Consider the following 16861-nt stretch of genomic DNA (forward strand, 5'->3'; position numbering starts at 1 on the left):
GCAATTTAAGAGCAAATTTTGAAAAATTCCGCGGCGTTGATCCCAAATAAAAATGAATTTTTTTCCTATTAGCTCATGTTTCGAGATAACCTTTGCCAATACGGAAAAATCATTAAATAAATTTAGGAACATCACAAAGATTTTGGAAATAAATGCTCTAATTCAATGATCAAGATTCCCGACTACCGCGAGTTATTTTGACTATTCTTAATAATACGAGAAATTTAAGGGTTTCAAACTTTTTAACCGAAAGGAATCTTTGAAGTTTCTCGAAGCATAAATCATATCATTTTGTGTCTTCAACAAAGTTGTAAAATGAGTTATCAAATACTCAAAAAGATTTTCTTGTATGATGTCTGAATTAGTTGTTATCTTATCTATTACAGTTTCTAAAAATTGTAGAATATAATTTTCTCAAAGCATTATATTTCGAAAACTAAAATATCTAGAAGAGATCTGAATTCTTGATTGGCTGAAGAGAAGAAAAAAGATTAAAATCTGTATTTATTTTCCATGCAGGTTTTATAGTTGATCAGTTATCAGAGATCAATTTTTCTAAAAAATGATCAATTCTAAATTAGATATTTGAACCAAACCTAGGGTATTTTTTGTGATTGAGAACATTTTGATTAATTTGATTATATCTAATGAAACTTGTGTGATTTATATACATTTTTTGTGCACTGAATACACTTAATGCAGCAATAGTTTCATTCTGGTCTATACAAAATTTTAGTTTGTTTGTTTTTATATTTATTTCTAACCTTTTTTTTTTGAAAATATTTTTCCATGTTATCATTTTAAGCTTTTTTTTTTAATTTAAATAACAATTTTATGTGGCAAGACGTTTTAGGAAATTAATTTCCTTTTTCATTGAGCGATCATGGTAGTTGTTATTATTGCTTACTGAATTTGAAATTCGAAATGAAAATTCGAAAAAATGATGAAAAAGGATCTTATATTAATCACTTTATAAATGTTTTTTATAGGAGGTTCCATCTACAAGATATGAGTGAGGGATCAAATCTCCTCACTCTCCTCTCTCTTAAATTTACTATATACATTTTAGGTCCCAGAGATACATAAAAATTCTAAGATATTCTAAGGTTATCAGAATTTTTTTTCTGCCGCATTTTCATATTTGTACAAATGCGGAAACATGACAAAAAGGGAAAATAAAAAAAAATACAATCTATAAAAATTTCTATAATTAAACCCGAGAAAATTTAGTAATGAATTATAACTTCAGAAAATGAAGAGTTTAAAATATCGAACAAACTTTCTACATCAAGATCAAAAGAAAATGGAAATCAATTATAAAAAATCACATTTACAATGATGGTTGTTCAGGTCACAAGTATGAATTTCTTGGAAATTACAATGCTAAAAAATATAAAATATTGAGATGAATTAAAAAGCACAATAAGTTTTAAATCAGACTCAGATTAAAAGTGCATCCCAATCTGATTTAATATAAAAACATTCAAAAATTGACAAATACGAGCGAAATGAAGAATGAAAAATTTTTTTCTATCATTTGGATTATGGTTGCCAGATTTACCAGTTTTATCCCAGTTTGCCTAGAATCCTAGAATTTAGTGAAAATTTGGGAAAAGTCCAGTCCTGCCCGGTTGCCTGGATTTCATTGAGATCTCATTCTTATTCTTAAATCAAACTTAAAAGTTCGTTGCCAAGCTTCACCCACTTCAAAATACGTATTACTTTGTAAAGTCAGAACATCAGTACGAAATTATCGATTTCATTCAAAGATATCTCAAATCATTTCCAAATCCCTCACTGTTCTCCAGCCGAAATTTGAAGTCAAAACGATATCTTCAATTGATGTTCTGGCTTTTCAAAGTTGAGCATATTTTGTAGTTGGTGAAGCTTAACAACAAACGTGTCAATGAAATTGTGTTGTAATTTTTTTTTATTCATGCGTCCAAAATAAAACTTTTTAAGCAAGTCTTATAAAAATAATCATGAATGTCTTGGAAACGATGCTGATAAATTTTGATAAAATTTTTGTTTTCAATTTTATATTTGATTTTTTATGAGTTATTCCTAGGTTTTGATAAAATTTTCCCGAATTTTGCCCGGATTTTGGACGACAATTTTGAAACTCTATGCCCGAATTCTGCCAGGTTTTTAAATAAAATAGCACGGATTCGTCCGGCTGAGTTACGTGCTAATCTGGCAACGTGATTTTTATCTGGCAACCTTAGTTTAGATAGCTTAGATCCAGAGGGGTATAAGTACCATAATCATAACCTTTAACTCAATAATGTCTCACGATCTTCATCTGATGTAAATTTTTATTTTCCCAAAAATTTTTGAAAAATGACAAAACAAAAACTTTGAAGCACGTTTTTCTTCTGGCTCCAAGATCCACATTTGATATATGGCTGTACCTACTCATAAATTAATGCAGAATCTTTATACGATAAAGTTAATGTAATTTCGCACAGTTCTTCATTTTCACTACAATTCAATATTTCAATTTTAATACTTGGGTAGGAACAGAAATCTTTTCCTAAAAATCAATTCTTTAGCAGTCTTTATGCAAATGGGAAATATGGATTCCCTTTCTCAATTTTATGTTTAAATTCAGAATTATTGAGAGAAAAAAATTGTTAAAAATACTCTTGATTTTTATTTCACAATGTAGAACAGGGATGAGCAACCCGTGGCCTACGAGACCCTTTTGTGCGGTTCGCAAAGCTTTTTTTTCCAAATTTTTATGCCTCAAAATTTTTCTACAATGGATTGTTGGGAAATTATTTTATTACTTTATCAAAAATGCATTTATTTGCATTTTTTGTGGCATTTTAAGCATTTATTATGTTCTGTTCAAGCCAAAAATGTACTATTATTTAATGGCATTACGCTGTATTGGAGTATTTTTTATTCAGGATACATTTTTCTAATTATTTTGGAGTTTAAACCACTTTGAAAGCATAATCCTTTGAAGTCAGTCGGAAGAGCAGTTAAAAAGAATTAAAAAAAAATATTCTATCCAATTCAGGAAATGGCTTGCTCTGTTAGCATTGAAATACTGGCAAAAAATTTGAACGAAAACTTCGTGAAATATTTTTTATTTCTGAATAGTGACGAAAATATCGAAAATTTCATAAAAAAGCTTGGATGAACGATTTTAGTGTTTTGATCAACATGAATCGGCATCAAAGTTGCCGACAAAAATTAAGTGTTCTCGCTAAAAACCAATGGATATCTGAAATTATGTGATTCGACCCAAAAGGTCTTTGGAGATTATCTGTAATGCTTTTTTTTATAGAAATTTGATAGTAAATTTACAACAAACATTGATAAAATGAGTTCTTTCACTTATAATTCGCATTCCACATAACCTAAGTAATAATATAGATTTAGAAATCCTGTCCCAATGATGTCTAAAATTATGTTAAAAATTATAAAAATCAGGAAAAGAGAACAAGAATTAAGAATGTAGTATTAAAGAGAGTTGCTTAAATTTTTTTTTTTGAATTGAACAGTTTTCTATGATTTGAACAACCTTGCTCAACATCTCAATGCAAAGATCCAATACAAAAATTCAATTTACAAAACGGGAGTTTTACTGTTTCTAAGAAAAAAAATTTAGGCTATGAGGACAAGTTTTTATTGTGAAAAAAAAATTACAGAAAGTCAATTAGCGATTCAACGTCCAACACTAAGAAGACGGATAAATATTTTTTAAAGTATATATTTTTTACACTCTTCGATATCACCGTGGTAAACTCCAGAAGATTATTAAATGGAAGTGATGATAAAAAGTACCATCGGTTTTAACAGGAAAGTTGTAAGAACGAATGCTCGCCAAAAAGTACTGCTAAAAAATTGAGAAAATTTAAAAACGACAAAGATTTTGTAATGTACCTTTTCAATATCGGGTGTTTAAAACGTCGTGTTGAATTCCTATTTTCAAACATATGAACATAATTTGTTCTATCTTTCTTTTTTCAGATTTTTTTCGCCAAAAATTTGTAGTAATAAAAAAGACGTGAAGCTCTGCAAATTATTAAAAAAAAAAGTTATTTTAAGTGTGACCGGCCGACAAGATTTCAAATTTGAATTGGTCCCTTCCTTGGTTCAAAAGGTTGCTCAACCCTGATGTAAAGTACTAAATGTTAATTTATATCATGAACTTTCATTTTGAAATATTTAATTATAAGTCCAAATTATTAAAAATTATATTTTTAATTTCAAATTTAGATATTTAAATCAGTACTGTATATGACTAAAAAATAAATTTAAAAATCTGAATTTTTAAACCGTGCGGTACAGAATCTGATTCAGAGTTTCAAATCTCTCTCTTGATTTTCAAATCCAATTTTAGAGATCTCATCTCTTAAGATGCGTTTAACTTAAGAAATATATTTCCCATGCCAAAACTTATAAACTTTGTTAAATAATATCAACCGTGCTAAAAATTTGATATATTATGAAAAACAGTTGAAATAAGAATATTTATTTAGAAAATAAATTACGTTTTAACAATTTTTTATTCCTTCGAATTTTGGGGGGTTATTTGGCGGTTACACTTCCCCCACGGGGCACAGTGGGCCAGGAACCACACTTTTGCGGTCAAAATTGACTGCAGGCCAGAGGCTTCGTTGTAGCTCATCGGTGTCTTCGACAAGTTACTCGACTATATTTGCGCTATCTATTGATGGATTTGAACTAGTTCTATTTTTCTCCGCAAGGTGGCGCCAAAATCTAACTTTTTACAGAAGCAAGATACAGGCATGGTTTCTTGTACACACTTGTTTATTATATCTTTAACATCAACTTTGTAGAACATTGTTAAGCTCTATGTAGTGATTTAACCTTGCAAAAATAATAATTAAAGAAAACCTTGCAGAAAATGGTTTTTTTCACCTATTTTTGTTTTTAGCTATACAATACCTCAAATTTCCTCAGTATTCGATTGGAATAGACTCAAATGAGATATTCTAGTGGAAAACTTTTTCGTCTTGCAGATTTTTTCTGTCAAAATCGCAAAAAATAGGTAAAAATTATACATTTTTCAAATTGCAATAACTTGCTTGCGAGCAGGTTGGCGCACCTCATTTTTTGAGAAGTGACAGTTATGGTTATGTTCTAAATGCATGTAAAAAATGTCGGTGGGTTCTCGTGGGTTCCTTGCCAAATGATTTAATGAAGTTAATTGATTTTCTATACAAATGCACATATTAAAAGAACTTTTTCAAAGAAAACTTCCGCATTTCTAGTAGATAAGTCGAATTTTCATCGATCAGTTATTGGATGAATCTATTGCTTGTTGAGCCGATGCTTGAATAAATAATTCAGCACATAATTCTCACTTTTAATCAAATTTGTAAAAATAAAAATTTTCAAACTAATTAAAAAAACATTTTTAAATTATTTTTATTTTTTTGATAAATTTGACCAAATGTGCTTAATCGCTTACTTAAGCATCGAGATAGACTAAAGCAACGACTAATAAAACGACGAAAATTCGACTTTTCTACTAGAAATGCGGAAGTTTTATTTGAAAAAGTTCTTTTAATATGTGCATTTGTATAGAAAATCAACCAACTTCATTAAATCATTTGGCAAGGAACCCACGAGAACCCACCGACATTTTTTACATGCATTTAGAACATAATCATAACTGTCACTTCTCAAAAAATGAGGTGCGCCAACTTGCTCGCAAGCAAGTTATTGCAATTTGAAAAATGTATATTTTTTACCTATTTTTTGCGATTTTGACAGAAAAAATCTGCGAAACGAAAAAGTTTTCCACTAGAATATCTCATTTGAGTCTATTCCAATCGAATACTGAGGAAATTTGAGGTATTGTATAGCTAAAAACAAAAATATGTGAAAAAAACCATTTTTTGCAAGGTTTTCTTTAATTATTATTTTTGCAAGGTTAGTTCACTACATAGAGCTTAACAATGTTCTACAAAGTTGATGTTAAAGATATAATAAACAACTTTGTAGAAGAAACCATGCCTGTATCTTGCTTCTGTAAAAAGTTAGATTTTGGCGCCACCTTGCGGAGAAAAATAGAACTAGTTCAAATCCATCAATAGATAGCGCAAATATAGTCGAGTAACTTGTCGAAGACACCGATGAGCTACAACGAAGCCTCTGGCCTGCAGTCAATTTTGACCGCAAAAGTGTGGTTCCTGGCCCACTATGCGGGGGTCCAACAAAAGCAAGCGAAGTATTCTACTCTATACTCAAAATTTGAAATTCGTAATCAAATTTTAATGATTGTTTAAGATCATCCAAGAGAAGCAGATTCGGAAGTAATGCCAAATGCTCGAAATCCCAATTCTGAAATTGTGCTACAGGTTTAAAAATTTTCTCACTTGTTTAAAGGAATCAAACTTTCAATCCAAACCCCTTAGTGCACAACCCGGCCTTTAGGTGGAATTTACTAAAATTGTCATAAATCCGCATCGGATAGTATTTTTACAATATTTTTCGCTAAATGATTAAAAAGATGTTGTTCTAAGATTTCGTAATGATGACAACTGTTTGATATGCGCGTTGCATTCGCTATGTCTAAAACCAAGATAATGGTCAAACTCATAATTTTACAAGTCTCAGAAAACAGTTTTAAATTAGAAATGAAAAGCTGCTTTGAAATTATGGTTCAATTTTGGTTTTGTATTTCATATCAAATTGAATTCATGCTTTTCGAAAATCACATGTATTTTCGATATTTTGAGAATAATTTTCCGAATATAAAAAAATATTCTCACAATTAGATTCATTATTCAAAATTCATATAGGTATAAATTCAAATTCAAAATTCAGAATAAAAACTATTAGTTGTAAAAATGTTCTCAGATTAAAAACTACAGAATTTAGATACGGATTAATGAATATGGACTCTGAAATTTGACTCTAAAAATTGTTATCTGAAAATAAGATTCAGAAATCATATTTTTGGTTTATCGGCCTCATCGGGAAAAGTAGGGTTCATTTTAGTAAACAACATTTCAAGATAATGAAATTTTATAGACGGATGAAAAATTAGAAGAAATTAAAGATGGTGAAAATGAGCGAGTAGAATTTGATTTAGTAAAAAATCATTATCTTGAAATGTTCTTTACTAAAAAGGTCATCACTTTTACCGATAAGGTCGATCAACTATTTAACAGAAATAGTATTGAAATTCAGAAACATATTGAAAATTCAAATTCTGAATTCAGGTTCAGAATTCGAATTCCATCTTAATCTGTTTTCATATTTCGGATTCTGTATCCAATTTGGGATTCTTGATTTTCGGTTCGAATTATCATTAAAAAATATAAATAAAAATCTTAAAAATAAAATCTGTTTTGTGATCGCTCAAATATGATGTAGAATTTCATTCAAAGTTGGAAACATGATTTTCAAAACTAATATGCATTTTCAATATTAACGCATTCAATATCTCAGAAATCGATAGACCAAATTTAAGTAAATAAGTACCTTAAACTTACCGAAAGTGTTGTGATGAATTTTGTTGAATATAGTTTCATCATTGCATCAAAAACATTTGAGTTTCTCTTCTCAATATAGCACACTAGCGGCGAGCAGAAAAACTAGATATCTCGTATCTGGTCCGCAATGTGTTAAGATATTATTTTTCTAAATATTATGAAAAAAATAAAATCAGAAACTATCCGGGGTTTTTTTTATTTTCATTCAAGTGGCTTAACTCAATCCTTTAAAATCCTATTTAAAAAAAGTAAAATTAATTTCTTTTGCATAATCCAAACATTACAAAGCTTAAAAATGGCGATCCTAAATCGAAAACTTAAAATCAGATTCAAATTTTTTGTTTAAATTTTAATCACATTTTATTTCAAATTTGCAAGTCGTATGAAATGTTATTATTAAATAAGAATTTCAGATTGAAATTTAAATCATCAGAATTTAAATTCAAGTAGTGGTAATGTTGATTGGAAATCTTGCTTCAGAAATCGTTTTTTATATCAAAATTCCACTGAAATTCAGATGCTGAATTAGGATTTAGAATTAAAATCAAAAATTAAGATTTAGATTTATATGAGTATAACAATCAAGATAATATTATCAAGATGACTTTTTCGTTGAGTAATTTATCTTGCAAGAGATAGCATACTTATAATTTTTATTATGAGTTGAATTTCAAAATTTCAAATTCTTCAACCAGTCATTTTGAATAAATAATTCAGCTTAACTTCAAATTTAAAGAGGAATTTGAGTTTTTTTTGTCCCTTTTTAAATAAAAAATAGTAATGTTTATTTGTTAAAATCTACAGGATTTTAATTATGGAATGTATTTTCAATGAATTATTTTTTTTTGTTATCTTTCTGTAAAACGAGTTGCAGGGAATTCCATATTTTGTGTGTATTGTATAACATTTGCAATTGCCGTTTTTTAATAGCCGAATTTTAACTTAAAATCTTAAACTTGGAATGAGTCAGCAAGAATCTGATTTGAACCACAAAATTTTAATCTTTTTTTTTACTTTTGAAAATTTGATTAACTTTTCTTTAAAAAAAAAATTCTATGTTCAAATCAAACAAGCGAAATTCAGCAGTTTTTTTGAGCAAATTCAAAGATTTCGTTTGGTTACTCAAGGTTTCCTTATATAAATAACGCCTACCATTTCAAAGATTGAAGAATGTGTTTTCAAAAGTTTCTGTTTCATACGAAAAACTGTTAATATAAAAGAACTTCGAATTAAATGATCAAATAGTATAAAAAATTATTTTTAATGGGTATCATTCCTACATTGTTTAGCAAAAATGTCATAGCAAAAAGTTGGTAACCAAAAATCGCCAATTTAGTCAATTTTGTCAATTTTGTCAATTTTGTCAATTTTGTCAATTTTGTCAATTTTGTCAATTTTGTCAATTTTGTCAATTTTGTCAATTTTGTCAATTTTGTCAATTTTGTCAATTTTGTCAATTTTGTCAATTTTGTCAATTTTGTCAATTTTGTCAATTTTGTCAATTGGAGGTAAAATTTTGGACTAGCAACATTCATGTATTTGAACCTTTATGACAAAGAACGTTTTTTTAGTCAAAAGGACTTTTTAAAAACTTAAAAAAGGATTTAATTTGAAGCTGAAGATGTTATAACTTTGTATCCGAGTTTTGCGCATATACTAATTTTTTTTTTTAATAAAAGATTTTGAGTCAAGTATAAAAAAAATCCTCTCTGTTATTGATCGACTGTCAATTAATGGTTGATTTTGAGAACCTAGGGATAGCCTGATTTATTTCACAATTTAAAGATTAATATGTTTCAATTTATTCTCCTGCGTTGGAATGTTTCGGAAAGCATCATTCAAAGGAATCCGAAAAGCTGCGTTTAATTGCGTCCGAAATTTGGAAACAAAAAAGTTTTCGCTCCGATCAAAGAGAGTGAGCGAACGAAATAAAAAAACCGGGCTGTAACCAACCGTTTCGAAATCCGATCAATCAAAGATCACACGCAGGGGATGATGAAAAACAAAATGGAGAGAGCACGAAGGAGACATAAAAGGATTCGCCGAAAAAAGGTTCAAACGCGGAATCAATCGGGGGCCCAATTTCATTCACCTGTTTGGAGGAAAAAAACGAATATTCTTCCCGGCTCACCAGGTTCAATTAGGGAGGATGGAAGAAGCAAAATAAGACAGATCTAATTATGGCGTTCCAGATGGCGTTTCTGCCTTAGTGGACCTTTTTCATCGTTGAACATTTTCTTCACTTTTAATTTTGGTAGTTTATCCGAGTGGAATAAACTGTTTTTTGAATAAGGAGATGATGGAAAGTAACCCTTCTTTTAAATTTTACCAATCTTACTTTGTTTTTAATTTTTTCTTCAGATCAACAGGAATCCACCAATAAAGGATGTTTTCCTTGTTTTTAATTACTGACATAAAGAACTTCCAGGGATTTTCCGAAAGCTTCCCTACAAACAAACCATCAATTTATGAAACATGTTCTAGGAAGATGTACTCAACCTTGGCAAAAATTCTTCATCGGCTTATACCCGTCTACAACCTTTCTCTGATACTCTTACTAACGTACGTTATTTTTTATATTTTTTTCCTCATCGCTCACATCGTTCTGCTGGCCATCGCCTGACACCAACTAAAAACGGGGCAAAAACCCTGCCAATCCTTCCAGGTGGAGATGCTGTATCAGCGCTACTTTCTCCGGATGAATCAGAGCAATACGGTACACATCGTGTGGCTACTACTAGGATTAATTTTTATCTTAGCGTTAATACATCTCGTGTTCACCTTCATCCTGCAGCAGTCGCTTCAGAGCTGCCGGGGCTATGATGGGGGAACAGCTACAGGAGGAGCAACAGGAGGAGGTAAGTTCCGGGATCTGTCCCTTTCAGTTTCCTAGAGAACGTATATGTTGTAACCGCATCAAAACGTAGATACGTACAGTCGAGCTTCATTTTCACAGGAAGCTTTCCTGAATTAACCTTGTATAAGGTTTTCTTAATTATAGGGAACAAAATTTAAAAAAAATGGAGATTTTATTCAATAATTAGAGAAAAACTTGAAAACAAAGGATACTGACCGAAGCTTCAGAAAAACGCGGGAAGGTGGTCATCGGAAGGTTCAAGTGTCATTTCACATGCACCCTCTTCAACTTTCGTTAAGCAAAATGGGGTTGGAACTGGGATTCAGGGGGAATAATTACACTAGTTTACAAAATTTAAAAAAAATCGTGAACTTGATTAACTGACCAATATTTTTAATGTAAAATCGGGCGCTGAATCCGAAAATGAAATTCAAAAAAATCTCAGTAGAACCGTTTTTGAGTTATGCTCCGATTTTGAAATTTCGGAAAAATTAAAAAAGTTATTGTACTTAGATTGAAATATCTCGGATGGCATAACAGTAATTTGAAATCCCTCTTTTGCATATTGAAGGTGAATAAATTTTCTATCGATCATCCGAACATTGTTTTTGCGTTTGACCAACAGTATTGTTGATATTAGTGACTTTATGAGAAAAAAAACTATAAAAAACGCATTTTTTTAGAGAAAATTTTGCTTTAACAAAAGTTTTAGACTCAATAATAGCATTTAAAAAATCTGATTTTCTTTTGCCCTTAAATGTCGATTTAAAACAAAGATTTCAAGTGGTTGTTTATCAAAATCGGTTGAAAATTGAAGAAGTTATGGCTACTTTACCATAACTGTAATTTTTGCAGTTTTTAATAATTTAACGAACCGCAGTATACTTATAATAGTATAGGAAGAATAACACATGGTAAATCTCACTCGCTCCAAGTCAAAATTATTTATTAGCTTACCAGAAGGTCACATGCCAAGTTTCAGGAAGATCTGGCCATAGGCAGGGGTTGCTTGAGTCTCAAACGTGAATACAATTTTAAGGTTTTCTGCCCGGCAGGAACAAAAAATACTGGTTTTTCATCAATAACTTTTTTCATCACCAGCCGATTGTTTTTTATGGTTGATTTTCTTAAAGCCTAAGTTGAGACAAATATTTCACCCGAAGACTGCAACACGATTGGACTTGAAGTTAAAAAGTTATTGCAGTTCAAAGGCCGCAAATTTTGTTCAAAACGCAATGAGTACTTTTTACTCATTGCGTTTTATACGAGAATTTTCGACCAAAACACAATCTTTGAACCGCAATAACTTTTCTGTTTCAAACCCAATCGAGTTACAGTCTTCGGGTGAAATATTTGTCTCAACTTAGGCTTTAAGAAAATCAACCATAAAATACAATCAGCTAGTGATGAAAGAAGTTATTGATGAAAAACCAGTATTTTTCGTTCCTTCCGGGCAAAATACCTCAAAATTGTATTCACGTTTGAGACTCAAGCAACCCCACCCTATGATCAAATCTTCCTGAAACTTGGCATGTGACCTTCTGGTAAGCTAATAAATAATTTTGACTTGGAGCGAGTGAGATTTATCATGTTTCATTCTTCCTATACTATTATAAGTGTACTGCGGTTCGTTAAATTATGAAAAACTACAAAAAATACTATCATGGTAAAGTAGCCATAACGTCTTCAATTTTCAACCGATTTTGATAAATAACCACTTGAAATCATTGTTTTAAATTGACATTTAAGCGCAAAAGAAAATCAGATTTTTTAAATGCTACCATCGAGTCTAAAACTTTCGTTGAAGCAAAATTTTCTCTAAAAAAATGCGTTTTTTATAATTTTTTTCTCATAAAGTCACTAATATCAACAATACTGTTGGTCAAACGCAAAAACAATGTTCGGATGATCGATAGAAAATTTATTCACCTTCAATATGCAAAAGAGGGATTTCAAATTACTGTTATGCCGTCCGAGATATTTCAATCTAAGTACAATAACTTTTTTAATTTTTCCGAAATTTCAAAATCGGAGCATAACTCAAAAACGGTTCTACTGAGATTTTTTTGAATTTCAGTTTCGGATTCAGCGCCCGATTTCACATAAGAAATGACCTTCAGTTTACTGAGTTCAAAAATGCTGTAAACTAGTGTTATCTAGTTAGTCCCCATCGAGCCAAGCTGATTATGGACTCATTATCGTTCGTTGTCGTCGTCTTTGTTATCCTGCACATCATTAGGTGTGCTCTTTGTGAGAAGATAAATGGCTCGTTGTTTCCTCTTTTTTCTCCATACGCGCTTTGATTGTGTGTTTTTCTTTATTCTAACTAACGGATAAATACCTACGTGACTTCCATGTATGGAGAAAAATACGGAAATTGCTTCACTCTTAGGTTTAGCTCATAGTCAGATTATCTTAAGCTAATTATATTGTACGAGCTGAATAAAGAGCTAGTTGCTCTTCGTATTGTAGCGATTTTTTAAACATAAATACTAAAGTTAATTGTTGTTGCTCCTAAAACTCATTTCACAGGGAATTAAAATGATAATCTTTTTTGAACTGATGATCAACATATATTGAGAATGAATATTGCAGAAACAATTTAATCATTCAAATACGTACAGATAACATATGGCACATGGAATTATCCTTCAAAACTTACTTAGATAAATGAAAGATGAGAAATTTGATAATTTCCGAGTAATTTCGCTGAAAAGGAAAAAGACACAACTTTGTTTGTATAACTCGAGATTTCATAAAGCAAATGGAACAGAAATTTCATGAAAAAAAAAATCAAACCACTCTCTGGAGCCACAGTTATTCTGATTAAAACACCGATTTAAGAGTGCTAATTAGGGTGGCCCTTATTTTCCAACTTCGTTGAAACTTAATACCCATCCCCCAATTTTGATTCAAGCAGTGATGAAATAATACTGGCAAAAATTCAACTCGTTGGGATAACTCAAAGGCGACGATCAAAGATCCCCAAACCAGCAGGTCCATCTTGGCTACCATGCAACACATTAATAACAACCCAATGAGACTTCTAAGGGAATGGAATCGTAAGCAGAGGCACTGACGGTATCCAGGGTGAAAAGAGGGAAAGTTTCGAGAAGCTATAACCACTGACCATACTGACTGGACACTCGATTTCGTTTTCTGGATAATTTTTCCAACAGTACGCAATGTCGATTCCAGAGTGCGCATCGATCGATTTGAAGAAATTCTATCCCAGTTAGGAAATGCCACCCAACTTTAAAAATAAAACGCGCAATTTCTACGATAAAATCGGGCTAAACAGAACAATTTTTCCTACAGGGCATTTTTTGTCAAATTTTTCAGGTTCGCCATCTGCCGTCGATATTGCGAACCTGCAAAATCTGACAACAAAAAATTAGACAGAAAATGGTTGAATTTTTGTTCTAAGTGTCATGTCAGTGTGGTCAGTGCTATAACCATGTTGTTGACTAATCAAGATAGCATGCAAATTATAATCCCGCCGCAATGGCTTCCGAAAAAAGAGTGCGTCCTTATTTTACAAAAAGTATCAAATACTTTCTTTTTCTCAACCATGCCAAATTCCCTTGACATAAATTGAGGAACGTCCAGTATTCGAAACGGGAACTAGCATACACGGTCATCCCGCACCTTTTGTAAAACGAAGATACCCAGATGCGCCTGTCCTTGTTGTTAAAATATATCAACGATAAAATGAATAAAATGTAGCCAAACGAATAATATAATGTAATACGGTATATTGTAATCAAATATTATTAAAAAATTATATAATGAAACAAGGTAAAATATAATAAAAAATTTCTATGAACGAATAAAACAATTGACACAAAAAATACAACATGATATAGAAGGTATGAAAAAAATAATATCTGAACTGACCCAGTGATGAACCAGGTCACAAACCAAATGAATGAGAATATGGAAGAGTGTTTTATTATTTTGGCTATATGTGACGATGCATGGGTCAACGTCTCTAGTCGAATATAAGGACTACCTTTGGCAATAAGTTTGTTTGAAAACGGTTAATGTCAACAGCTGTGTTGATTCAATCCATTCTATGGATAATGCATAAGAATAATAACTTGGAACTAGACTGATCCGTAAGACTGTTGAGTACATATTTAATTAATGACAGTTTATGGTTCAATTTATATACTATACCTTCCACCCTTACAAAAATGATGCAGCCTAGCGAAATCATTTGAAATTGATTACTCTGAATTCCTCTTTAAAAAAATTATTTAATGCACCATAATTGAGAATTTATTTTTGAAAGTGGAAATATTGAAAATGTTGTAAATTTTTTGTTTCATATTTGATTCGATTTTTTATAAACAATTATTGTCTGTTTTGATTGAATGTTTTGAATTTTACAATTTGGATCTACGGTTTCTAAAATTTTAAATGGTCCAGAATAAAATTTATCAAGTGTTTTTTCCTATTTTCGTCGCAGCTTCAAATAATGTCTCCAACTTTGTTTGAAATGGAATTAGATTTTTGTATGCTATGATTACTTCTTTCTAGATTATGTATGTATGTATGTATGTATGGTTCCCCCATCGGTAGCAAGGTCCTGCCTATGTCTGTGTGGCTCGGCCTTCGAATTAAATTCTAGGGCTTCCACGGCCGATGGTTCGTCGAAGGAAGGCATCCAATCCTCAGAAACCTACAATGGTTGGCAACCCACTCCGCTCGCATTAGTTTCTTCAGGTTATCCCCAGATGCATTCCCTCTAAAATATCCCTACCCCAAACGAAAGAATATGGCCGTAAGGAAAATTACTCGAATAATCTGACGATTATATGTATTAATTATAAAAATAGTTATAAGTAATATTTTGTTTTAAAAGGATACGTATCTGAAAGGATAAAAGTTAATATGCATATGGGTCATTCCATACCAAGTGACCATGAAAATGCAACGACCCTCTTCGATTTAGCTCAAAATCAGTAGGGTGACTTATTATAACGTTAATAAGAAAAATCCAAAGTTTTGGGGGAATCGAACCACCCTCCCTCAAATGGCAGCCCCCCCTTTTTCGAAAATTTGGCAATTTTTGCTAAAAAAACTGTTTTTGTTTTTTTAATATCTCAAAAACGGTAGAAGCTACCGATAAGATAAGACCATCCCTATAAAGAATATATAATAAGCTATCAAATGAGATGATAAGAAAATATCGGCAGGGTTGCCAAACTAGAAAATTTTGCATTTTAAAACTTAAATTGCGATTATATCAAAATGCCCCCACTTATATTTTTTATTTGATGGCGCCAATGGATTCAGCGTGAAATTTTACAAAAGAATCACTCATTCACTCAAAACAATGTGAGCCGTTTCGGAGATATCAAGTTTTTAAGATGGGAAGTTCGTGAAATTTCACCGTTACGCCAATACATCTTCTTATAAATACGCATCCGAAAGGATGGATCTGCTTCCGCATATACTACAGGGTCCGGCAATTGAACTGCTACATTACTTCATCAGTAATTATTTCGTTACACACGAAACAGTATTGAACGACCCCTCGTAGCTTTGTTTACATAGTCTTAGCTATTATTGCACAGTGGAGCAGAACATCAACCTAGCTGTACGAAATTAATTGCGCCCAGGGATGAAGAGATATACGTTTGATGTCTTCAGCAACATTGTTCAATTTTACATGAAGCATATTCTTGCATCAAAATTTTTGCTCTGCCAAATTTAATAGATTAGTTCCATTAATTGTTTTGGATTTTAAATTATTTGAATAATCGAATTTTAATGTCTTTTAGCCTTCCAAAATTGCCAATAAAATACAATAAATACTTTCTGTAGGGCTTCAAAAATTTCTTAAACCATTATAATATATGAGACAATTGTAGATCGTGGCTTGTTACAACTTTGTTTCGAAGACAGCGAACCATTTTGTCCAATCTTCAACGTGTCAGGTTTAAAATTCTGTTTTTTTCAAGAGATTTTTTTTACTTTGACTGTAACTCCAGAGAGTGATGTGATAGGACTTTGACATATTCAACAAACTTGTGTATTTTGATCAGATAAACAACTTTGTCGAAAACATCAAAGCCCTAATTCGAAAAATAAAAAAAGTATTTTATTCTCGCTATCGGTGGACCCCTCGGCAAAAATTTTGATGAAAGAAGATGCTCCTTGTATAATTGAACAATGTTGCTGAAGACATCAAACGTATATCTCTTCATCCCTGGCGCTATTAATTTCGTACAGCTAGATTGATGTTCTGCTCCACTGTGCAATAATAGCTAAGACTATGTAAACAAAGCTACGAGGGGTCGTTCAATACTGTTTCGTGTGTAACGAAATAATTACTGTTGAAGTAATGTAGCAGTTCAATTGCCGGACCCTGTAGTATATGCGGAAGCAGATCCATCCTTTCGGATGCGTATTTATAAGAAGATGTATTGGCGTAACGGTGAAATTTCACGAACTTCCCATCTTAAAAACTTGATATCTTCGAAACGGCTCATATTGTTTTGAGTGAATGAGTGAT

At 31.4% G+C, this 16861-nt stretch overlaps 1 protein-coding gene across 1 annotated transcript in view; it reads left to right on the plus strand.

Annotated features, from left to right (window-relative positions):
• Positions 1–10149: 10149 nt before the first annotated feature.
• LOC129755663 (uncharacterized) overlaps positions 10150–16861 on the plus strand; it is a 36031-nt gene continuing 29319 nt past the window's right edge. The window contains exon 1 of the mRNA XM_055752275.1: positions 10150–10339. Within this exon, the coding sequence (XP_055608250.1) occupies positions 10153–10339 (187 nt within the window). The 5' untranslated portion in view covers positions 10150–10152. The remainder of the gene's footprint in view (positions 10340–16861) is intronic.

The sequence above is a fragment of the Uranotaenia lowii genome, chromosome 3 (genome assembly GCF_029784155.1).
Source record: "Uranotaenia lowii strain MFRU-FL chromosome 3, ASM2978415v1, whole genome shotgun sequence".
NCBI lineage: Eukaryota > Metazoa > Arthropoda > Insecta > Diptera > Culicidae > Uranotaenia > Uranotaenia lowii.